Genomic DNA, 20,554 nt, shown 5'->3' with positions numbered 1-20,554 from the left:
TTTGTAATAGAGCTAGAAGTCCAGAATTGTGATGCCACCAGCTTTGCTTTTCTTTTTCAGCAGCAATGTCCACAATAGCCAAACTATGGAAAGAGTCAAGATGTCCATCAACAGATGAATGGATAAAGAAGATGTGGTATATATATACAATGGAATATTATGCAGTCATCAAAAAAAAAAATCTTGCCATTTGCAATGACATGGCTCGGAACTAGAGGGTATTATGCTAAGCGAAATAAGTCAATCAGAGAAAGACATGTATCATATGATCTCACTGATATGAGGAATTCTTAATCTCAGGAAACAAACTGAGGGTTGCTGGAGTGGGGGGTGGGGTGGGAGGGATGGGGTGGCTGGGTGATAGACATTGGGGAGGGTATGTGTTATAGTTAGCACTGTGAATTGTGTACGACTATTGAATCACAGACCTGTACCTCTGAAACAAATAATACGTTATAGGGGCACCTGGGTGGCTCAGTCGTTAAGCATTTGCCTTCAGCTAGGGTCATGATCCCAGGGTCCTGGGATCGAGCCCCACATCGGGCTCCCTGCTCTGCGGGAAGCCTGCTTCTCCCTCTCCCACTCCCCCTGCTTGTGTTCCCTCTCTCGCTGTGTCTCTCTCTGTCAAATAAATAAATAAAATCTTTTTTAAAAAAATTTAAAAAAAAATAATACATTATATGTTAAAAAAAAAGAAGATAGTAGGAAGGGAAAAATGAAGGGGGGAAAATCAGAGGGGGAGATGAACCATGAGAGACTATGGACTCTGAGAAACAAATTGAGGGTTCTAGAGGGGAGGGGTGTGGGGGGATGGGTTAGCCTGGTGATGGGTATTAAAGAGGGCACATACTGAATGGAGCACTGGGTGTTATACGCAAACAATGAATCATGGAACACTATATCAAAAACTAACGATGTAATGCATTGTGATTAACAAAATAAAATTTAAAAAAAAGAACAAAAGAACGAATATATACAATCAGAATTTAATAAACTCATGAGAATTTTAATACTATGTTGCATGGGAATTAGGGTAAGTAAAGATGGACTCTTGGACCAGATGAGGAAAGCTGAATTATTTCCTAACTATCTAGGATCTATGGAATAAGCAAAATTAAAGCTGAAACCATTGCTTCCTTACTCTACATCATATCAATTCCAAATGGATCAAAGAGGTATGCCTTTAAAAATGAAGCCATTATGGGGCACCTGGGTGGCTCAGTCAGTTAAGCATCCAACTCTTGTTCTCAGCTCAGGTCTTGATCTCAGGCTCGTGAGTTTAAGCCTTGCATAGGGCTCCACACTGGGCATAGAGCACTTAAAAAACAATGAAAATAAAAAATATGTAAATAAAAAAGAAGCCATTAAAAAAACTTGAAAAAAGTGTACAAGAAGTCTTAATCATCTTAATATAGAGATGTTTTTCTAAACAAGCCAATATATCCATAAAAACTAACACTTTCTGTACTCACACACATGTGCTCAGAACACACTCAAACAGAAACAAAAGACAAACAACAAATTGGGGAGAAATAATTATTACATTTGACAAAGGCCTAGATCTTATTATAAAGTGTTGTTACAAAGAAACAACGAAGAGATTAATAACTCAAAATAAAAATAAAGGACATAAGCAGACCACAGAAAAATTCATGCAAATGACCTTTAAGAGATGTGATATATAATTTGAAGAATATCAAAAGAATGTAAATTAAACACAGAGGTAATCATTTTTCATCTGTGAAATTTGCAGAGATGAAAAACCCTCATAGTGTTTAGCATGGCCAGAATGTAGAAAAAAATGAGCCCTGGCATATTATTGTAGGGAGATACACATTCCACCTTTTGAAAGTCAGGCTCAAAAATAGATAAACAAATAAATAGGAAAAGAAATTCAGGCTCATGGGTCAGCTGGACTTCGACTAGTTCAGCATTTTGATGTCTGTGCAGAGGACAACTGGGCAAGATCTATCAGAATTTTTTTTAAGATTTTATTTATTTATTTATTTGAGAGAGAGAGAGAGAGCCAGCACAAGGAGGGGGAGGGACAGAGGGAGAGGGAGAAGCAGGCTCCCTGGAGCCTGACCTGGGGGCTCAATCCCAGGGTCCTGGAATCATGACCTGAGCCAAAGCTTAACCTACTGAGCCACCCAGGTGCCCCATCAGAATTTTAAATGCATATACTTTTTTTTAATGTTTTTAATTTAAATTCAGTTAATTAACATTAATGTATTATTTGTTTCAGGGGTACAGGTCTGTGATTCATCAGTCTTATAGAATACCCAGTGCTCATTACAACACATACCATATACTCTTTGATCAGCAATTATACCCTGAGATTTTATTCTACAGATAAACATGCACACACAGGCAAAGATGTATAAATGAAGATAGTCACACAAAAGACCAAAAAAAAAAAAAAAACCCGACATGACCTTGAACAGTGGACTGATGACATAAGGTTTGGTTCACATTCATATAAGACTAGTATGTGGCCACTGGAAAAAAAATGTGCCAGTGTCATATATCTCTTTAGTATATGAAGCATAAAAGCATAGAAAAGAATGTATTGCACAAACCCGTTTGTTGACAATAAAACAAAACAAAACACAAACAAAAAAATGCAGGCCAGGGAAAGAAGGAAGGGAGGGAGAGAGGAAGGAAGGAAGGGAGGGAGGGAGGGAGGGGAGAGAGAGGGGGGAGGGAGGAAGAAAAAGAGATAAATAGAGAGACAGGCAGACAAGGCTGAGTATGCAAACCATCAAGAAACCACTGGGAAAGGGCCTGGGAGGTCAGTAGGCTCACTTTTCACAGTACCCTTTCACACTATTAGGGAAAAAATTACCATCTGCACATACTACTTTTTCAATTTAAAAACTAGCTAGATTATAAAGATGATGTTGGCATCACCCTCAAAAGGATTCTGTGTAATAGTAATAGTGATGTTAGTAAAACAGTAAGATTTTTTCAGTCTTGTTTGGTTAATGCTTTTATTATTACAAGGTATAAAATTTTAAATAAATAGCCCAAATAAAAAAATAGCGACTCAATAATCCAGAAGGGAGACAGGTTTAGTTGAGAATAAGCTATTCAACCTAAAAAGCCTATACTTGATGTACTAATAAATATTTTATTTTGGAAAGATGGCCTAGAAAGAGAGCTTGGGAAGGTTAAGCTCATTTGTAGCTATCACCACTCCCTACCCATCCCCAACAATGTATTCAAATTCAATGCCAAAAGTTACTTATTAAACTCAAGCGATATTGTGCCCTGGGAAAACTATTATAAACTTGGCCTGTGGGAGAGCTGATCTCTTAATGAAATACAGAACAACTGTCTTAGAAAGCCGAAAATGGGCAATCGTCATGTAAGTATTTATTGCCTTTGGGAGTCAAACAAAGTTTTCGTTTTAGTTAGCATGTGGAGAAGTTTAAACTAAACTATGAAATCATGATTGATACCTTTACGCTTGATCATTGTGATTACTCCTTATTGTTGGTTTTCACAACGGCATGCCAGGCTTTTAAAATGCACTTGCAATATACTTTTTCTCCATTAGTCAAAAATCTCTTAGGAGGGGCTAAAGAGAAGCATTTAAAATGAGACAGTAAACAGAGCCAACGGTTCATATGGATTTGCAGAACATATGACCAAAGCTGTTCGTTGTGGCGAAGTCGCACAAAACCTCACAGATTATGCTCATCCGAGTTTTGTGGGGAAGATAGGTTCGTGTTGCAAATATCCATAGGCCAAGGTAAAAGTGTTCCTACAAGGCTGTATATACCTTGGGCTGAAGGTGAAAATATTCCAGTATTATTTCTAAGCAGCATCAAACATTCAGATATTTGCAGATATCCAGGGAATGGACTTAATGTTTGGGGTTTTTGTGGGGTTTTTTCTGAAATGTCTAGGCCCATGGGAATACTGTGTCTATAAACTATGAATGACTGAAAACTGCCTACAATACTACCATTTGGAACCAACTATGCCCAAGGCAGGGCACAGTTAAATCTTGATTTTTTTATGTATCTAAAGCTGTGGCAATAAGCATTTTAATAAGGTCTTACTGAACCTAGCTCCCCACAGCAGTGACTTATTCTATGTAAAGTAGGACCAAAGAGAATAAAACTCCAGAATGTTCTGTAAACTATAACTTTGTTTAGAAGTTTTTTTCCTTTGCTACAAATTAAACTTGCACTCAGTGGTTGCAAGCCTACAAATAACTTCTTCGGGGAGGTGTCATATTTAAAATCTTCCGTAGATAACATTTTTTTTTTTTTTGCTAGCCAAGAGCCTGCCGTTCAGTATATCTTTCAGAGATACTACTTTTGATAGCTGCAGAGAGCCCCTGCCATAGCCGTTTAGGAAGACATTTTCATCTTTTAAGTGTCATCCCCATGAGGCAGCTGGCTTATGTGAGTGGTCTAGCATTTTTATGTATTTCTTTTCTGAATCCTCAGAGCCAGTCTTACTCCCTCTCAGAAGGCAGTCAACAGTTGCCCAAAGGGGACGTCCAACCCTCGGCAGCCGGGCAGCCTCTCAGCCACCCATCAGGGAGTGGACAGCCAGAGGCCCAACAGCCTGTAAGCATTTGGTTTTCCCTCCAAATCATAAGTATGACTGGGCTCTCTCATGGGCCCAGTATTACTCACCAATGACTTGTCCAACTGCACCCTCCACAATCCTCCAGCCTGCAAATGTCATCAGCAGGCATGACTTCCAAGCAGGGAAATCTTTCCCTGGAAAATGTCTGTTACAAGGTTTGCAGCTAATGTAAAAAGGTGATCTAGGAGCTCTGCTTCCCTTCCCTACAGTATCCCCTTAATCATGCCTTATAATGGACAGCATGATGCTACCATATGGTCACTACGATATTTTAGAAAACGCGAATGGAATTTAACATGGCACAAGGAACGAATGTGTTCTAAGACTGTGTTTCTAAGTAAGCAAATGCAAAACCTTCTTAAAGGACAGAAAATCATCCTGGTAATGACTTCGATTATTTATATTAGAAAGCAACGTGAATGTGTACAAACTTCAAACTATAATGCTTCTGGTTCTGAAGCAACTGCACAACCAAAACCAATATATAAAACTAAATACTAGTAAAATCCAAGTTGAGAATGTGCAAGCAAATGCATGTTAGTGATTTAGTGTAATAGATAAGGTTATTTTGCTGGAATTAAATGGCCACAGTCAATGTAAAAAATGGTCCTGATTACTATAATGTGGTTTCTTTTGTGTTACAGCATGTCTAAAATATGATGTGGTGTGTAACTTTTTAGTTCTACTATAATGTTTCTCTAGTCCAAAACTGAGAAACTTTTGTTTATAAGACTCCCTATAAAACAATCAGGACTTCTCTTGGCTAACATGCATGACTTTTGCATTAAACTTACCTCTCTCTGTTCTCTATCCTTTTATCATTGGCTTGCAACAATTAAAACACGGCTATCTGGCTTATATACAATCATAAATAGAAACATAAATGTAGGTGTTGAAACTGTGTGTTAGCCCTTGGTCATCCTGACGATTTAATACATTTTACATTAGTTTTTAAGTTATTACCAGCAAGCGGCAAACACAGATTAGGAAAGTTACAAATTCCCAAGGATATGTCCACGGACCCGGATCCACAGACAACTGCTTGACAAACAATACTCCAAAGCCAGTAGGATATTGGCCAGGAAATTACGTTTTCCAAGGAACTGTGATATAGAGGCCTTCCTAGCCAATTCTGAAAACTGAAAATTACTTTTTTATTTTGTGCTTTCCCCCAGTTCTTTCGCTATCATTAATGATTTCTTTAACTGAAGACATAGTGCTGGTGACTAACCTATTTGGAGCAGTAACAACCGAGATAAGGAGTTACTATCATTTGCTAAATCACACAATGTTCAGAGTTTGCTTAGCCTAGAGGACATGACCTTATGCTCAGTGAACTTTGTGCATCAACAGAAAAATAAGATCCACAGGAAAATCTGCTTCAGTTTAGCAAGATGACTCTGCTGTTCTCTTGCGTGGGTTGTTTTCAGGAGAATCGCTATCTGGAGGAAAATACAGAATTGAGATCAATAGTGAAATCCCTTTGCCATTAGAGTAGGGCTGCAGGGTATGGACAGAGCAATAGGGAGGGAGCAAGATTTAGGGGAGCCGTGGCCAAATGTTGAAATAATCACAAACTCAAGAGGACTTATGATTTCTGGAAAATTCTTTGTAAGGCTGATGAACAGGCACGAGGAACGACTTGCCTTGCCCCTCAAAGTTTGGTCTCTGGGTTAGTAGCAGCATCTACGTTACCTGGGTGTTTGTTAGAAATGCAGAATCCCAGGCCCATGGCGACCTCTTGAATCAGATCTGCATTTTAGCAAGATCCTGCGGTGATTCTTATGCGCTTGACAGTCTGGGAAGCACTAGACTAGGGAGCAAGTTCTCACACTTGGCTGCACATTGGAATCACCAGCAGAGTTTTAAAAACCACTGAAGCATGAGCCCCACGGCCAAAGAGTCTGAATTAACTGGTCTGGTGGTTGGCCTGGGCACTGGGACTTGCAAATGCTCCCCAGGTCCTGCTAAATGTGCAGCTGAGTTTGGGAAATGCTGAACTGGAGCATAACACTATTCTTCCAAGAACAGATCAGCATACCACCGAAGAAGCAGGTATCATTGTAAGTGCCCGTAAGTGAAAAACAACTTGTCAATGTTAGAACATCTGCTCAGCGATCTGCCACGGTGTTTGAGAACATGCCACATTTATGATTTGCTTGTGCCAATATTTAGCCAACATAAATCTTGTCTAAAATGGAAAACAGTTTGGGACTTACAGGAGGGGAATAGGTAAGCTCAGACGCAGGTGGATTAGGAACACCCAGGAGCCAAACAACAGGTGGGAATCGGTCCAGATGCCTGAGAAAAGAAGGGAGGCTCTGGAGGGAAGTAAAAATGTGAACTGGGAATTTGGGATAAAGTAAGTATGGCTTTAACCGAGAGTGTGCCTTAAAGTGTGATCCCAAACCCCAAGGAATTAGTGAAAGAAACCAAGCAGAAACCAGCCTAGACCATGCAGTCCTACCTCTCCTATCAGGAAATCATTTATCCCAGAAAATTAGTCCTTCAGAACACCACCATGGCTATAGGAGGAAATAAAAAGTGCCTCTGATGTCAAAACATGACATGTACTAAAGCATTCCTTCTTCATTTAAAAACAAGCCTCCCCCTCAAAGCTGGCTGTATTTTATTTTATTTTTTATTTAAATTCAATTAGCTAACATATAATACATCATTAATTTCAGATGTAGAGTTCAGTGATTCATCAGTTATATATCATACCCAGTGCTCATGACATCACGTGCCCTCCTTAATGCCCATCACCCAGTTATCCCATCCCTCCACCCACCTCCCCCCCAGGAACCCTCAGTTTATTTCCTAGAGTTAAGAGTCTCTGATGATTTGTCTCCCTCTCCGATGACTTCCCATTCTGTTTTCCCTCCCTTCCCCTATGATCCTCTGTGCTGTTTCTTATATTCCACCTATGAGTGAAACCATATGATAATTGTCTTTCTCTGATCGACTTATTTCGCTCCGCATAATACCCTCCAGTTCCATCCATGTCAATATAAATGGTAAGATTTCATCCTTTTTGATGGCTGAGTAATATTCATTATATATATAAACCACATCTTCTTTATCCATTCATCTGTCAATGGACATTTCAGCTCTTTCCACAGTTCGGCTATTGTGGACATTGCTGGGTGGCATGTGCCCCTTCGGATCACTACATTTGTATCTTTGGGGTAAATACCCAGTAGTACAATTGCTGGGTCATAGGGTAGCTCTATTTTTAGCTTCTTGAGGAACCTCCATACTGTTTTCCAGAGTGGCTGCACCAGCTTGCATTCCCACCAACAGTGTAAGAGGGTTCCCCTTTCTCTGCATCCTCACCAACATTTGCTATTTCCTGACTTACTCAGTTTTTGCCGTTCTGACTGGTGTGAGGTGGTATATCATTGTGGTTTTGATTTGTATTTCCCTGTTGCCAGGTGATGTTGAGCATTTTTTCATGTCTGTTGGCCATTTGTATGTCTTTGGAGAAATGTCTGTTCATGTCTTCTGCCCATTTCTTGACTGGATTATTTGTTTTTTGGGTGTTGAGTTTGATAAATTCTTTATAGATCTTGGGTATTAGCCCTTTATCTGATATGTCATTTGCAAATATCCTCTCCCATTCCATAGGTTTCCTTTTAGTTTTGTTGACTGTTTCCTTTGCTGTGCAAAAGCTTTTTAATCTTGATGAAGTCCCAATAGTTCACTTTTGCTTTTGTTTCCCTTGCCTTTGGAGGTATGTCTAGCAAGAAGTCGCTGTGGCCGAGGTCAAAGAGTTTGTGTGTTCTCCTCTAGAATTTTGATGGATTCCTATCTCACATTTAGGTCTTTCAACCATTTTGAGTTTATCTTTGTGTATGGTGTACGTAAATGGTCCAATTTCATTCTTCTACATGTGACTGTCCAATTTTCCCAACACCATTTGTTGAAGAGACTTTTCTTTTTTCCATCAGATATTCTTTTTTTTAGATTTTATTTATTTATTTGACAGAAAGATAGCAAGAGAGAGAGCACAAGCAGGGGTGAGAAGTAGGGGGAAAGGGAAAAGCAGGCTCCCTGCTGAGCAATAAGCCCAACATGGGGCTCGATCCCAGGACCCTGCGATCATGACCTGAGCCAAAGGCAGATGCTTAACCGACTCAGGCACCCAGGCACCCCTCCATTGAATATTGTTGCCTGTTTTGTTGAAGATTAGTTGACCATAGAGTTGTGGGTCCATTTCTGGGTTCTCTATTCTGTTCCATTGATCTATGTGTCTGTTTTTGTGCCAGTACCATACTGTCTTGATGATGACAGCTTTGTAACAGAGCTTGAAGTCCAGAATTGTGATGCCACCAGCCTTGCTTTTCTTTTTCAACATTCCTCTGGCTATTTGGGGTCTTTTCTGGTTCCATACAAATGATTGCATTGAATGTGTAGATTGCTCTGGGTAGCATAGACATTTTAACAATATTTGTTCTTCCAATCCATGAGCATAGAATATTTTTCCATTTCTTTGTGTCTTCCTCAATTTCTTCCATAAGTGTTCTGTAGTTTTTAGAGTACAGATCCTTTACCTCTTTGGTTAGGTTTATTTCCACATAAAGTATCATGTCATCTGCGAAGAGTGAGAGTTTGACTTCTTCTTTGCCAATGTGAATGCCTTTTATTTCTTTTTGTTGTCTGATTGCTGTGGCTAGGACTTCTAATACTATGTTGAATAGCAGTGGTGATAGTGGACATCCCTGCCATGTTCCTGACCTTAGGGGAAAAGCTCTCAGTTTTTCCCCAGTGAGAATGATATTCACTGTGGGCTTTCCATAGATGGCTTTTATGATATTGAGGTATGTTCTCTCTATGCCTACACTGTTGAGAGTTTTAATCAAGAAAGGATGCTGTATTTTGTCAAATGCTTTTTCTGCATCAATTGAGAGGATCATATGGTCCTTGTTATTTCTTTTATTAATGTGTTTTATCACGTTGATTGATTTGTAGATGTTGAACCACCCTCGCAGCCCAGGAATAAATCCCACTTGGTCGTGGTGAATAATCCTTTTAATGTACTGTTGAATCCTATTGGCTAGTATCTTGGTGAGAATTTTGGCATCCATATTCATCAGGGATACTGTCTGTACTTCTCCTTTTTGGTGGGGTCTTTGTCCGGTTTTGGGATCAAGGTGATGCTGACCTCATAGAATGAGTTTGGAAGTTTTCCTTCCATTTCTATTTTTTGAAACAGCTTCAGAAGAATAGGTATTAATTCTTCTTTAAATGTTTGGTAGAATTCCCCTGGGAAGCCATCCAGCCCTGGACCCTGAAAGAATTAAGATCAACAAACCCCTAGCCAGACTTATCAAAAAGAAAAGAGAAAGGACCCAAATTAATAAAATCATGAATGAAAGAGGAGAGATCACAACCAACAACAAGGAAATACAAACAATTATAAGAACATATTATGAGCAACTATACTGGCTCATAGGCATTGACAAATTAGGCAATCTGGAAGAAATGGATGCATTCCTAGAAACATATAAACTACCAGACCTGAAACAGGAAGAAATAGAAAACCTGAGCAGACCCATAATCAGCAAGGACACTGAAGCAGTAATCAAAAATCTCCCAAAAAACAAGTTGGCTGTATTTTAAACACAATCACACAGTCTTGGCTTTGGAGGGTTTCTCATCTGTGGTAGATAAAAAGCAGTCATTTTGAAGAGGTGGAAAAAAAGACTGTCAAGGGCTAATACACTGATAGAAGGAAGAACATACAAACCAAAAAACAGACACAAGAGCTTTAAAGCTGTAGGAGCCTGGGGCCTCTTGGTGTAGGGGATGGAACCCGATGTATATCCACTCTGCTGCACAGCAGCAAGAACCAAGACTCCCAGTGATGGTGGACATAATTAGAGGTTTCAAAGTGGCCTTCTGAAAGGATACGGATGACCACTGACATTTCTCAAGTGCTTGCTAGACCTTGAGCTGTTCCAGGGGCATGGGCCGTGTGCATGAAGTTTGAGCCCTTCACCCTACCAAGCACTCCATGTACATGTGTCCTTCAGTCCTCACACAACTCTGTGAGGGAGGTAGTATTATTATTCCCCTTTGAAATCTGGGGAAAGTGAAGCAAGGAAAGATTAAATAATGTCTAGTGAGGGGTGAAGCACAGATTGGGATTTAGGTAGAAGTTCTTCACACAGTACCTTGGGCTCACATTATACCAACCAGAAGCTAACCTACTAGTATTTCTAAAACTATTGAACTGGATCATTATCTTCCCTTTACCCTCATCCCTGAGCTTCCTTCCTCTCCCCTAACCCCCCAGCTAGATTCAATGCTCTTCCTTAGTGCTTTCATGCTACTCTGCGTATAATGCCGTCACTCCCCTCCCGTGTGATTTTAGAACTATCTGTTCACACATTTCCCCCACACTGGACTGATAACTCACTTGTTCATCTTTGTATCCCATTACAATGACACAAAACCTGGCACATAGCAAATGCTCAATAAAAGTTTAATAAATTCATTACATTTTATAGATAAGCCTTACTCAAACCAATGTTTTGCTCAGTTGGAGTCCAAATCCCTATGACCAGGTACACCCCCAGACCAATGTGTGAGTAAGGTCCTTGTATCTGTATTTTTAGAAATTCCCCAAGTGATTCTAATGTACCCAAAGTTGAGAGGAGTGGGTCTAATATCAGGTGTTCCTCTAGTGCAGAAATGTGCCTAAATGCGGCCCCCAGACCATCATCAGACTAACCATCAGAATAACCTAGGATCTTGTTAGGAATGCTTGTTAGGAATCATCAGGCCCCACTCCAGATCTACAGAATCAGAAATTCTGGGGCTAGGGCCCAGCAGCTGCAGCTGAACAAGCCCCTCCAGGTGATTCTGATGTTCGTGGAAGTGTGAGAATCAATGTTGAAGCAAAAGTATCTCATGGGCCTTGTCTGGGAGCTATGGTCCAGCTTTGGCTATGAACCACTCCTATCACTCAGCTTGCAGAGATGCCCGGATGATGGCCTTTAAAGCCGACTTAGCCCCACACCCTCCTCCAAGGCCTCACACACCAAATGCAACCCAGGGAACTGCCCCATTCTGCTGGTCCACCTGACCCCAGGCTGCACTCTCCCACCACTCACCTTAGCACTGCACAGAGAAAAGGCAGCTCAAGAGTCCCTCCACCAGTAGAGGAAGGAAGCCACTCTTCATCCTTCCCGTTAGTTCAACATACTCTTTTAAAGAAACTCCTCTGGGGGTGCCTGGGTGACTCAGTTGGTTAAACGTCTGCCTTCAGCTCAGGTCATGATCCCAGGGTCCTGGGATCAAGCACCCATGTCAGGCTCCCTGTTCAGCGGGAAGTGTGCTTCTCCCTCTACCACTGCTCATTCTCTCTCTCTCTCTCTCTTTCTCCCCCCCCACCCCAAATAAATAAAACCTGAAAGAAAGAAAGAAAGAACGAACGAAAGAAAGAAAGAAAGAAAGAAAGAAAGAAAGAAAGAAAGAAAGAAAGAGAAGCTCCTATGAGCCAGGTACTGTTTGAGGTTCTATAGATAAAAAGAGGAATAAAAGACCACAGTCTGTGCCCTTAAAAATAGCTCGCGGGAGCTATTTTATTTGCCAAGGGAGGCAAATAAATAAATAATTATAACGATGTATGATGGATGCACAAATAGAAACATGTCCAAAACTTGGATGGAGGAGGAGCTGATGCTGTGTGGGAGGAAAGAGTAGAAGAGGCTTCCTGACGTGGAGAAGGGCATTCTTTACAGTGCTGGAGTACACACAGAAAGGTACAAGAAGGGTAGTACTCCGGGAAGTACAGCTCTTCACTTGCCAAAGCACTTAGGCCATCAAGCATCACCTGCCTGTGCAGCTGCTAGCCCCTCCCCCTGGGCTGGGAGCTTCTGCAGGGCAAAGAGTGCATCTTACTCACGGTCTCTTTGGGGCTTGACACCTGACAGGTGCGCCATACATATTTTTAATAGAAAGATCACTGGACAAGGGGTGGTGACACAGATGCACAGGGGTGAGACCCAAAGGCCCTTGTTTGCTATGCAAAGTGTATTAGTACCCTAGGGCTAATATGCAAAGTATCACAAACTGGGCGGCTTTTTTTTTTTTTTAAGATTTTATTTATCTGAGAGAGAGAGCGAGAGCAAGTGAGAGCATGAGCAGGAGGAGGGGCAGAGGGAGAGGGACAAGCAGACTCCTTGCTGAGTGGAGAGCCCGACATGGGGCTCAATCCCAGGACCCTAGGATCATGACCTGAGCTGAAGGCAGACTCTTAACTGACTGAGCCACCCTGGCACCCCACAAATTGGGTGGCTTAAAACAATGGAGATACATTCTCTCAAAGTTCTAGAGTCTAGGGATTTGAAATCAAGGTGTTAGCAGAGCCACTGTTCCCTCTGAAGGCTGTAGGGAAGAATTCTTTCTTGCCTCTTTCAGCCCCTGGTGGCCCCAGGCATTGCATTCCTTGGCTCAGGGCAGAAGAAACCCAGTCTCTGCCTCCCTCTTCACATGGCTTTCTCCTCTGTGTGTGTCTCTGTTTCTCTTCTTCTTAAAAGGACCCCCGCCACTGGATTTAGGACCCATTCTAAATCTGGGATGATCTCATCCATGATCCTTTAACAATTACTTAAGCAAAGACTCTATTTCCAACTAAGGTCACATTCTGAGGTTCCAAGTAGACAAGAATCTGGGGGATACTATTCAACCTACTACACCAAGGAAATTGGGTTTTTTTGCTATAGGCCAGTAGTGGTTTCTAAACTTTGTACATCAGAGTCCTTTGGAAGGCTTGTTTAAACAGAGAGCTGGGCCCTATCCCCAGAGTGTCTGATTCAGTAGATAGTCTAGACTGGGGCCCAAGAATTTGTATTTCTCACAAGTTACCTGATGATGCCGATGCTGCTGGTCCAGGGACCACACTTTAAGAACCAGTATCTTAGGCAACAGAGAGGCCCTAACTGATCTCAGATAAGGCAATGACAAGGTCAGAGCTGCCCTTTGGATGGACCGTGCTAGAAGCTGGTAAAAAAAAGTTTTGGAGAGAAACATAACCAAAGGCAAATAAAACACTTGGGAGGCAGTGGCCCTGAAGAAAGATGATGAACCCCTGCTCCCAGCTAAAACAGCAGCAATGGGATTGGAAAGAAGAGAACAGATTGGAAGGTCAAATAGCTGTAACTGGCTGACTAACTGGACAGGTAGGTGAGGGACAAGGAAGACTATAGAGTGACTCTCAGGTACCTGGCTTGTGTACCCACGTGAATGGGGAGCATCCTGGGGATAGGGAAAAGTGGAGGTTTGCACAATGCGAGGATGAGTTTGGTTTTGGGATCTGTTGAGTTTGAGATATCCATGGGATACCTGGGTGTAATGCCTAGCAGGGTAGCTGGATCTGAAACTCAGGAGAGAAGTCTGAGCTTGGGGTAATTTGGGGAGTATGAACTCATAGTTGTTTTGTTTGTTTTTTCTTGCTTTCAAGTCAGTATGTGTTTGATTACAAGTAGCACACTACAGGATTAACAGTGGCTTAAATAACGGAGACATTTAATTATTAGCCCTCACATGAAGCTGAAAGGAGGGGACTTCAGTGTTGGTTCAGCAGTTCAGTCACATCATTAAGGACCCATGCCATGTCTGCCCTTCTATTCTGCCACCCTCAATGTGCTGGCAGCAACTCCCCTCATGGGTACAAGATAATGGTCTGGGTTTAAGTTCATGATCTCACATGACAGGATCACAAGTAAGAAGGAAGGGGATAGAGAAAAAAGTGCCTTTCTTCTTATGTACCACTCCCCTATCATTGAGAAAAATCTTTTTGGAAAGCCCCAAGCAGGCATCCTTTTTGATCTCATTGGCCAGAGTTGGTCAAAAGCCCATCCCTAGACCAATCACTGGCCAAGGGGAAGAGGACAGCCATGAATCATGATTCATCCCAGGGCTGGGGAAATCATCTTGTCAACTAGCACGCTCTCTCTCAGTCTCGCTCTCTCGCTCTTTCTCCTTCTTTCCATAAGTTGGCCTTATTCTCTCCTACCGAAAATGAACATTTTCTATTTCCCAGTGGTGTGGGAAGCAAAAGTTTTTGATGAGAGGGAGGCATGGCCACAGATGGCTCAAGCACCACAGAGAGCTCCATGGCCTCACGTAGCTCCAGAGTAACATCAAGGAAAAGAGTTTCTTTCGCTAAGCATCTATAACGTGTCAGGGAAAAAATTCTGGTTGGCTTGGGTCATGTACCTACTCCTTGGACTGTCACTGTGGCAGAGGTTGGCCTTACCAATCCTTGGGGGCTTGGGGATATTGCTTTATCATTATTTCTTTCTTACAACTATTATTTTTATTAATATTACTATGGCTGCTGCTGCTATTGGATGGACTGAAATAGAGAATGAAGACTCAAAGGTCAGGTAGAAAGGCAGCCAAATAATTCACCCGTCCTATAATGGGGGTTTGGATGGTTGTGGTGCGAATGAAAAAGAAGATAAAAATGTTTAAAAGAATTTTAAAGAAATCATTAACAGGCTTGGATCCAATGCATATTTCAGCTCTTACCAGGGGAAAGAATAGCATCCATTGTTTTGATTCTGATGGAGAAAGAAATTTGCTCAAAGCAAATTTAGCTATTTCACCTTGTTTCCTTTTTAGCAAATCAAAACTTGTTCACATACTGTTGGTTATGCCCTCTACACAGCACCATTGAGTGCTCTAATGGCCCAGCTCAGCCCCCAGCATTTGCTCTTTTCAATTCCATCATCTACCCACTTACCATTGACTCTTGAGGACCCCAGAGTACACTTGCTTCTTTTTTCCCTGCAAGCAATGAATCCCAAGTTTATACTCTCATTGAATTGGCAAAAAATAGCCTTTGGCAATAGAAGAAGGAAATGGATAATTATTTTCTAATGAGAAAAGTGCTTCATTTTTCATAACTCTCAAAGGCATGGTTCTTTTCACGGTTGAGGAATGGCCATCATCTCCCCACAACCAACTTCTCCTCCAAGTTCACTTTCGTTGATGCAATACAGCAGTAATTGGATATCTGGAGGTTTAACACTCTTCAGAGGTTTCTGACTCCCAAAACAATCTGTGGACAACCTCAAGGCAGTCACTTTCCCCAGGACACAATCTTGTTTCCAGACAATGCATATAATTCCACCCCTAGGAGAAACTCCGAGTTGTCCGGCCCAGCACAGTACTAAAGGGCCCCCAAGAATGAGTCAGCTGAGGCTGCCAGTTGAGGCTCCTGCCAGCTGAGGCCATGATGCCTACAGTTGTGATGCAGACAAGGAAGCAGAGGGGGGTGACAGGCTTCTCACTATGGACGGACTTTAACTCAGATTCTTCCTCCTAGTTACCTTGTCCCAGTACTCATCTTTCAGATTTGTCATCTGGGTTTCTTTGAAATAAAACTAAGGGAAAAAAGACATCATGCTCCACTTCTAATCCTCCCTTTTATATAACTACAGCAATTCACTCTTTGTCACTAGAGACCTTGCCTGAGTCATTACCTATATGCCATTTGCACCAGCAGCCCAGCCTTCTCAATACCTTGTAAAGAAACATGTTTATAGAATTGTTACAACTGATAGGCCAGGGTGGTAGACCCTCATCATGTTAGCTCTTCGCATGAATGACATCGGAACCAGGTAATTCTTTGTTGTGAGGGGCTGTTCTGTGCCTTGTAGGACGTTTAGCAGAATCCCTGATCTCTATGACCAGATTCTAGTAGCACCCCCCTATTTATGACAATGTCAATGTCCCAAATGTCCCCAGAGAGGCAAGATTGCTCCTGGTTGGTTGAGAACCACTTCATGAGACACCGACCTTAGCAAAAGCAAGGTTATAGGGCAGGAGATGCCCCCATAATGTCTTTATCTGACTGAATTTCTATCAGTAAACATGCACTCCTGTCCCTCTGGCCTAGATATTCCCTCACACTGATTGCCTTTCTTATCACAGGGTGGAGCCAACTCTTCTTCAAGATTGACCCTAATCCTCCTGATGGTGACAACAGCCGCTGAGAGGCAGCGGTTTCCCCTGAAAGGCTGTTAGCCCATTAGTAACTTCTGATGGCCAGAGTGAGAAGGGCTTCCCTACAGAAATACTCGGTACTGAGGCTGCTCAGAGCTGCTGGTTTTCCTGCTTAGATGAGCAGAGCTCAGCTGGAAAGTCACTAATTGAAACAATCATCAGTCCATTTGCTCACCTCCCTTCTGTTTGGGTGTAGCCCCCAAAAGGACTGCCTCCTTTAGTCTCCCTATACCAAAGCTCAGTGCATAGCGGGTCAGTCACGTTGTTTGTATTTCTGATTATATTGTCGGTATCTTCAGAAATGATGGTGTCCACCACCTTAGGGCACTAGATATTGGAGGGTCTTAAAGTCAGATATCCTTAAGGTCAGGTCCCAACCCTGTAGTCACCTTTGATAGGTAAATACCACACCAACTTAATGTGTAACCCAGAGGACATAGCCTGAGAAAGTTTGTCTTTCTGGAAAATGACCTAATTATATCAGTCTTCATTAAAAGGTATTCTCAAAATGCCAACATACAAATAATCCCAAATTTAGAAGAAAGGTCATTTTTTTTTAATCTAAGAAGTTTCACTCACTTTTTAAGAACACACTCATTTTTTAAGAACACATATCAAGATCTGATTCAAATGGATGTTTTTCCTCTTTTCAGCCTTTTTTTGCCAAATGATGCAAATATTCCTACCCATTTAGAGTGATGGCCAAACACATATTTCATATATGTCACCTTAAAATTGCATCTCTGAAAGGATAGATAGATCAATAGCCAAACAGTTCTATGTGTTCTCAGCACCCTTCTAAGGTTAGCTAGAACTCAGGCATCCTGACACACTGCCTAACTATCTGGTCGACGTCCTTGATTAACAGACTCTGGAAAGGTCCAAGTGGGAAGAAGATCTAAGAATGGAGGAATCAGCTTTGCTGTTAGTCAGTGTGACCATGGAGAATCCTAATGGAACAATAACTACATGGTGAAATACCAAATACTCTTATAAGATTGAAACTGTGTTTAAATAGACCAAACAAGTACAATGCGATATATTTTTTTTTCTAATTAGTAGTTCTACTTCTTGCTCTGACTAGCATCTAAGCAGATTTTGATTTAAAACAAAAAAAGCAAGACTTAAAAAAAAATGTGTTGTTCCAAGGAAACCATGCCCAAGAAACAATCAACTTAATGAAATAATATGCCACTAATCACCCAAGATTCATGTTTAAAGATATGAGTGGCCACTCTGTTGTGTTTCATATTGCCCATCAATGTCTACTAAACATGTCTGTGGAAATGTTGCCAGGATATTTCTGGCTCTGAATTCATGAACTTTAATAGTACAATACTTTGCATTCACACTAACTGGTTTCAAAGTACAAACGAGTAACCACTTCGAGGTAAAAGAGCATTGTCCTCAGGGAGGGGTTCAGATTTTTCCAAAGCAAGTAAGTGATCCTGGGCAAATGACTTAATAACTAGGCCTCAGTTTACCTGTAAAATGAGGGGACTGAATACATTCAATGTTTCCCAAACTTCAGACTTAAGTATGACCTTCATGAATGTTGCCAAATACATGTGCCACCTGTTCTACTAATAGTTCTATTAATTATTTTCTTTAAATTCACTCATCTTTTTGACACACTAATATTTATCTTAAAAAGAAAATTTATATCAGTACCATAAATGGAAAATCATTATCAGTTGAAATATAGATAATTAAATGAAAGCAAAAAGACTATATTAAATTCTAACTAAATACCATTGCCAGCTGAAGGCTCAGATTCTGTCATCTGTTTTCTGATAAAAAGATCTATTTGCATAAAGTAGAGAAAAGGTTGGCAAAATAATTATTTCAGGCTTTGTGGGCCACACAACCTCTGTTACAACTATTCAACTCTGCCATTGAAGTGCGAAAGCACCCATTGAATAAATGTCCAGTAAAACTTTATTTGTATGTTCCAATAAAACTTTATTTATAAAAACAGTGGACAGACCAGAATTTGACCATAGTCTGTAGTTTGCCAATCACTGAATTGAAAGAGTGTGAAAGACATACTATCATCAGGCAAAGAATGACTCAATCAGAAGATTTGAGAGACAATTTAAAAATGAATTCCTTTTCTTAGTTGAAAGTCCAAAAGGCTTTAATATATTCAGTGTTCCATGTCACCCATTTTGAAAACCCTAGGTTGAATTTCTACCCTAGGAATCTTTGGTAAACCTCTTCCCTCTATCTTTTGCTCCTTGAATAAAGTCTGTGATTTCTTACTTGTGTCAACCCTCAGCACATTTTTAAGTTGTCTTTCTGATTCATTAGGATGTGAATGGGAAAGTTTCTAATCTTTGTCAGACCAGCACCTGGCTGCACATTGGAATTATCTGGTAAATTTTGAAAATCTATATCAGAGATTCTGATTTAATAGGACCAGGATGGGACTCAGTCATTTGTTTATTTTAAAACATCTCAAATGATTCTAATGTGCATCCAGGGTCAAAAAGCTATTCATCTATGTTTTGCTCAGAGCATCTTCCTCAGAGTCCACAATTTCCTCCATAGGTTTTAATTCTAAGAGCCCCCAAACTATGGTTTGCTCAAACTATTCCAGACTGAAAGTCTTAGGTATTCACTTTCATTTGCATTTCCTGTTGAGCCTCCAGGTGGGGTCTGAATGAGCTCTCTAAGGTGTCCTGGTTACGTTTATTATTCCTTTTTTCATTCTCTCTCCTTCATTACCCTAGAAGCTTGACATCATTATCAGCTCAAGATGTCTAACTAGATAACTTTGCTCTTCCCTTCCTCTGTCCCCACTATTGCCACTGACCCTTGACATTGATACAAAGTGGAGTAAGGCCATGATGCAAAGGAAAAGAGATGTGGTATATTCTGGCACATACAAAGGAAGAAGATTCTTCCTCCTCTAGAAGGGAAAAGAAATGCCTCATGGCTACAGAGAATTCGAATGAGCTTCCATTAATATGTAAACATTTACCAAGTGCCTATAATGTGCCAGGCATTGTGCTAGGTGCTGGAGATACAACAAGGAATAGGACATAATTCTTGGTCCCAAGAGGTTTATAGTCTAGAGAGGGAGATAAACTAGTGAATAAGTATAATAATATATCTTGAGATCTGATAGAAATCTCTAGAGTGGAGTGTAAGCACAAAGGAGAAACTAGTGTGCTAGAACATGTCTCACAACCAGCTCTTGGTGGGGGTAGGAGACAAAAACCCAATTTGTGCCAGAGACCAATTTCCATAGCATAAATATGAAATCACAGCTGATTTCAAGTTACTAACATGACCTCCCTGAACACAGAGTTGGGGAGAGACGCACACAATTGGCTCTTGAAAGCTTGCAAAGTCAGCTCCAGCTTGGGTGGCAACCATCCTGGTTTACTCAAGATGTTTTAGCATTGAGTTGAGGGTCCATATCTGGGCTCTCTATTCTGTTCCATTGGTCTATATGTCTGTTTTTGTGCCAGGACCATGCTGTCTTGGTGATCACTGCTTTGTAATATAGCTTGAAATCAGGCAATGTGATGCCCCCAGCTTTGTTTTTCTTTTTCAACATTTCCTTGATGATTCAGGGTCTTTTCTGATTCCATACAAATTTTAGAATTGTTTGTTCCAGCACTTTGAAAAATGTCATTGGAATTTTAATCAGGATGTCATTGAAGGTATAGATTGCTCTGGGCAGCATAGACATTTTAGCAATGTTTATTCTTCCGATCCATGAGCATGGAATGTTTTTCCATCTTTTTGTGTCTTCTTCAATTTCTTTCATGAGTGTTCTGTAGTTCCTAAAGTATAGATCCTTTACCTCTTTGGTTAGGTTTATTCCGAGGTATCTTATGGTTTTTGGTGTTACTGTAAATGGAATCGTTTCTCTAATTTCTCTTTCTACAGACGCATTGTTAGTGTATAAGAAAGCAAC

At 40.9% G+C, this 20,554-nt stretch overlaps 1 protein-coding gene, 1 long non-coding RNA gene and 1 pseudogene across 3 annotated transcripts in view; 2 read left to right on the top strand and 1 right to left on the bottom strand.

Moving 5' to 3' along the window:
* LOC102743088 (tetraspanin-3 pseudogene) overlaps positions 1–1,037 on the top strand; it is a 3,727-nt pseudogene extending 2,690 nt beyond the window's left edge.
* Positions 1,038–3,289: 2,252 nt separating this feature from the next.
* Positions 3,290–20,554, top strand: part of ANXA13 (annexin A13) — a 56,426-nt gene continuing 39,161 nt past the window's right edge. Inside the window, exons 1-2 of one of the 2 annotated variants that reach the window (XM_081816507.1) lie at positions 3,311–3,367; positions 4,461–4,583. In XM_081816507.1, the coding sequence (XP_081672633.1) occupies positions 3,353–3,367; positions 4,461–4,583 (138 nt within the window). In that variant the 5' untranslated portion in view covers positions 3,311–3,352. Of the gene's footprint in view, positions 3,368–4,460; positions 4,584–20,554 lie in introns of both variants that reach the window. The other variant, XM_081816508.1, reaches the window with a different exon arrangement.
* Positions 4,571–20,554, bottom strand: part of LOC145720976 (uncharacterized) — a 93,943-nt gene continuing 77,959 nt past the window's right edge. The window contains exons 5-6 of the long non-coding RNA XR_014144376.1: positions 7,073–7,130; positions 4,571–6,047 (exon numbers count right to left, since the gene is read on the bottom strand). This is a non-coding gene — a long non-coding RNA (uncharacterized LOC145720976). The remainder of the gene's footprint in view (positions 6,048–7,072; positions 7,131–20,554) is intronic.

Source organism: Leptonychotes weddellii, chromosome 4 (genome assembly GCF_054177405.1).
Source record: "Leptonychotes weddellii isolate Sample4059 chromosome 4, ASM5417740v2, whole genome shotgun sequence".
NCBI classification, from domain to species: Eukaryota; Metazoa; Chordata; class Mammalia; order Carnivora; family Phocidae; genus Leptonychotes; species Leptonychotes weddellii.
The sequence above is the reverse complement of the archived record's forward strand: the minus strand, read 5'-3'. Positions and strand labels throughout refer to the sequence as shown.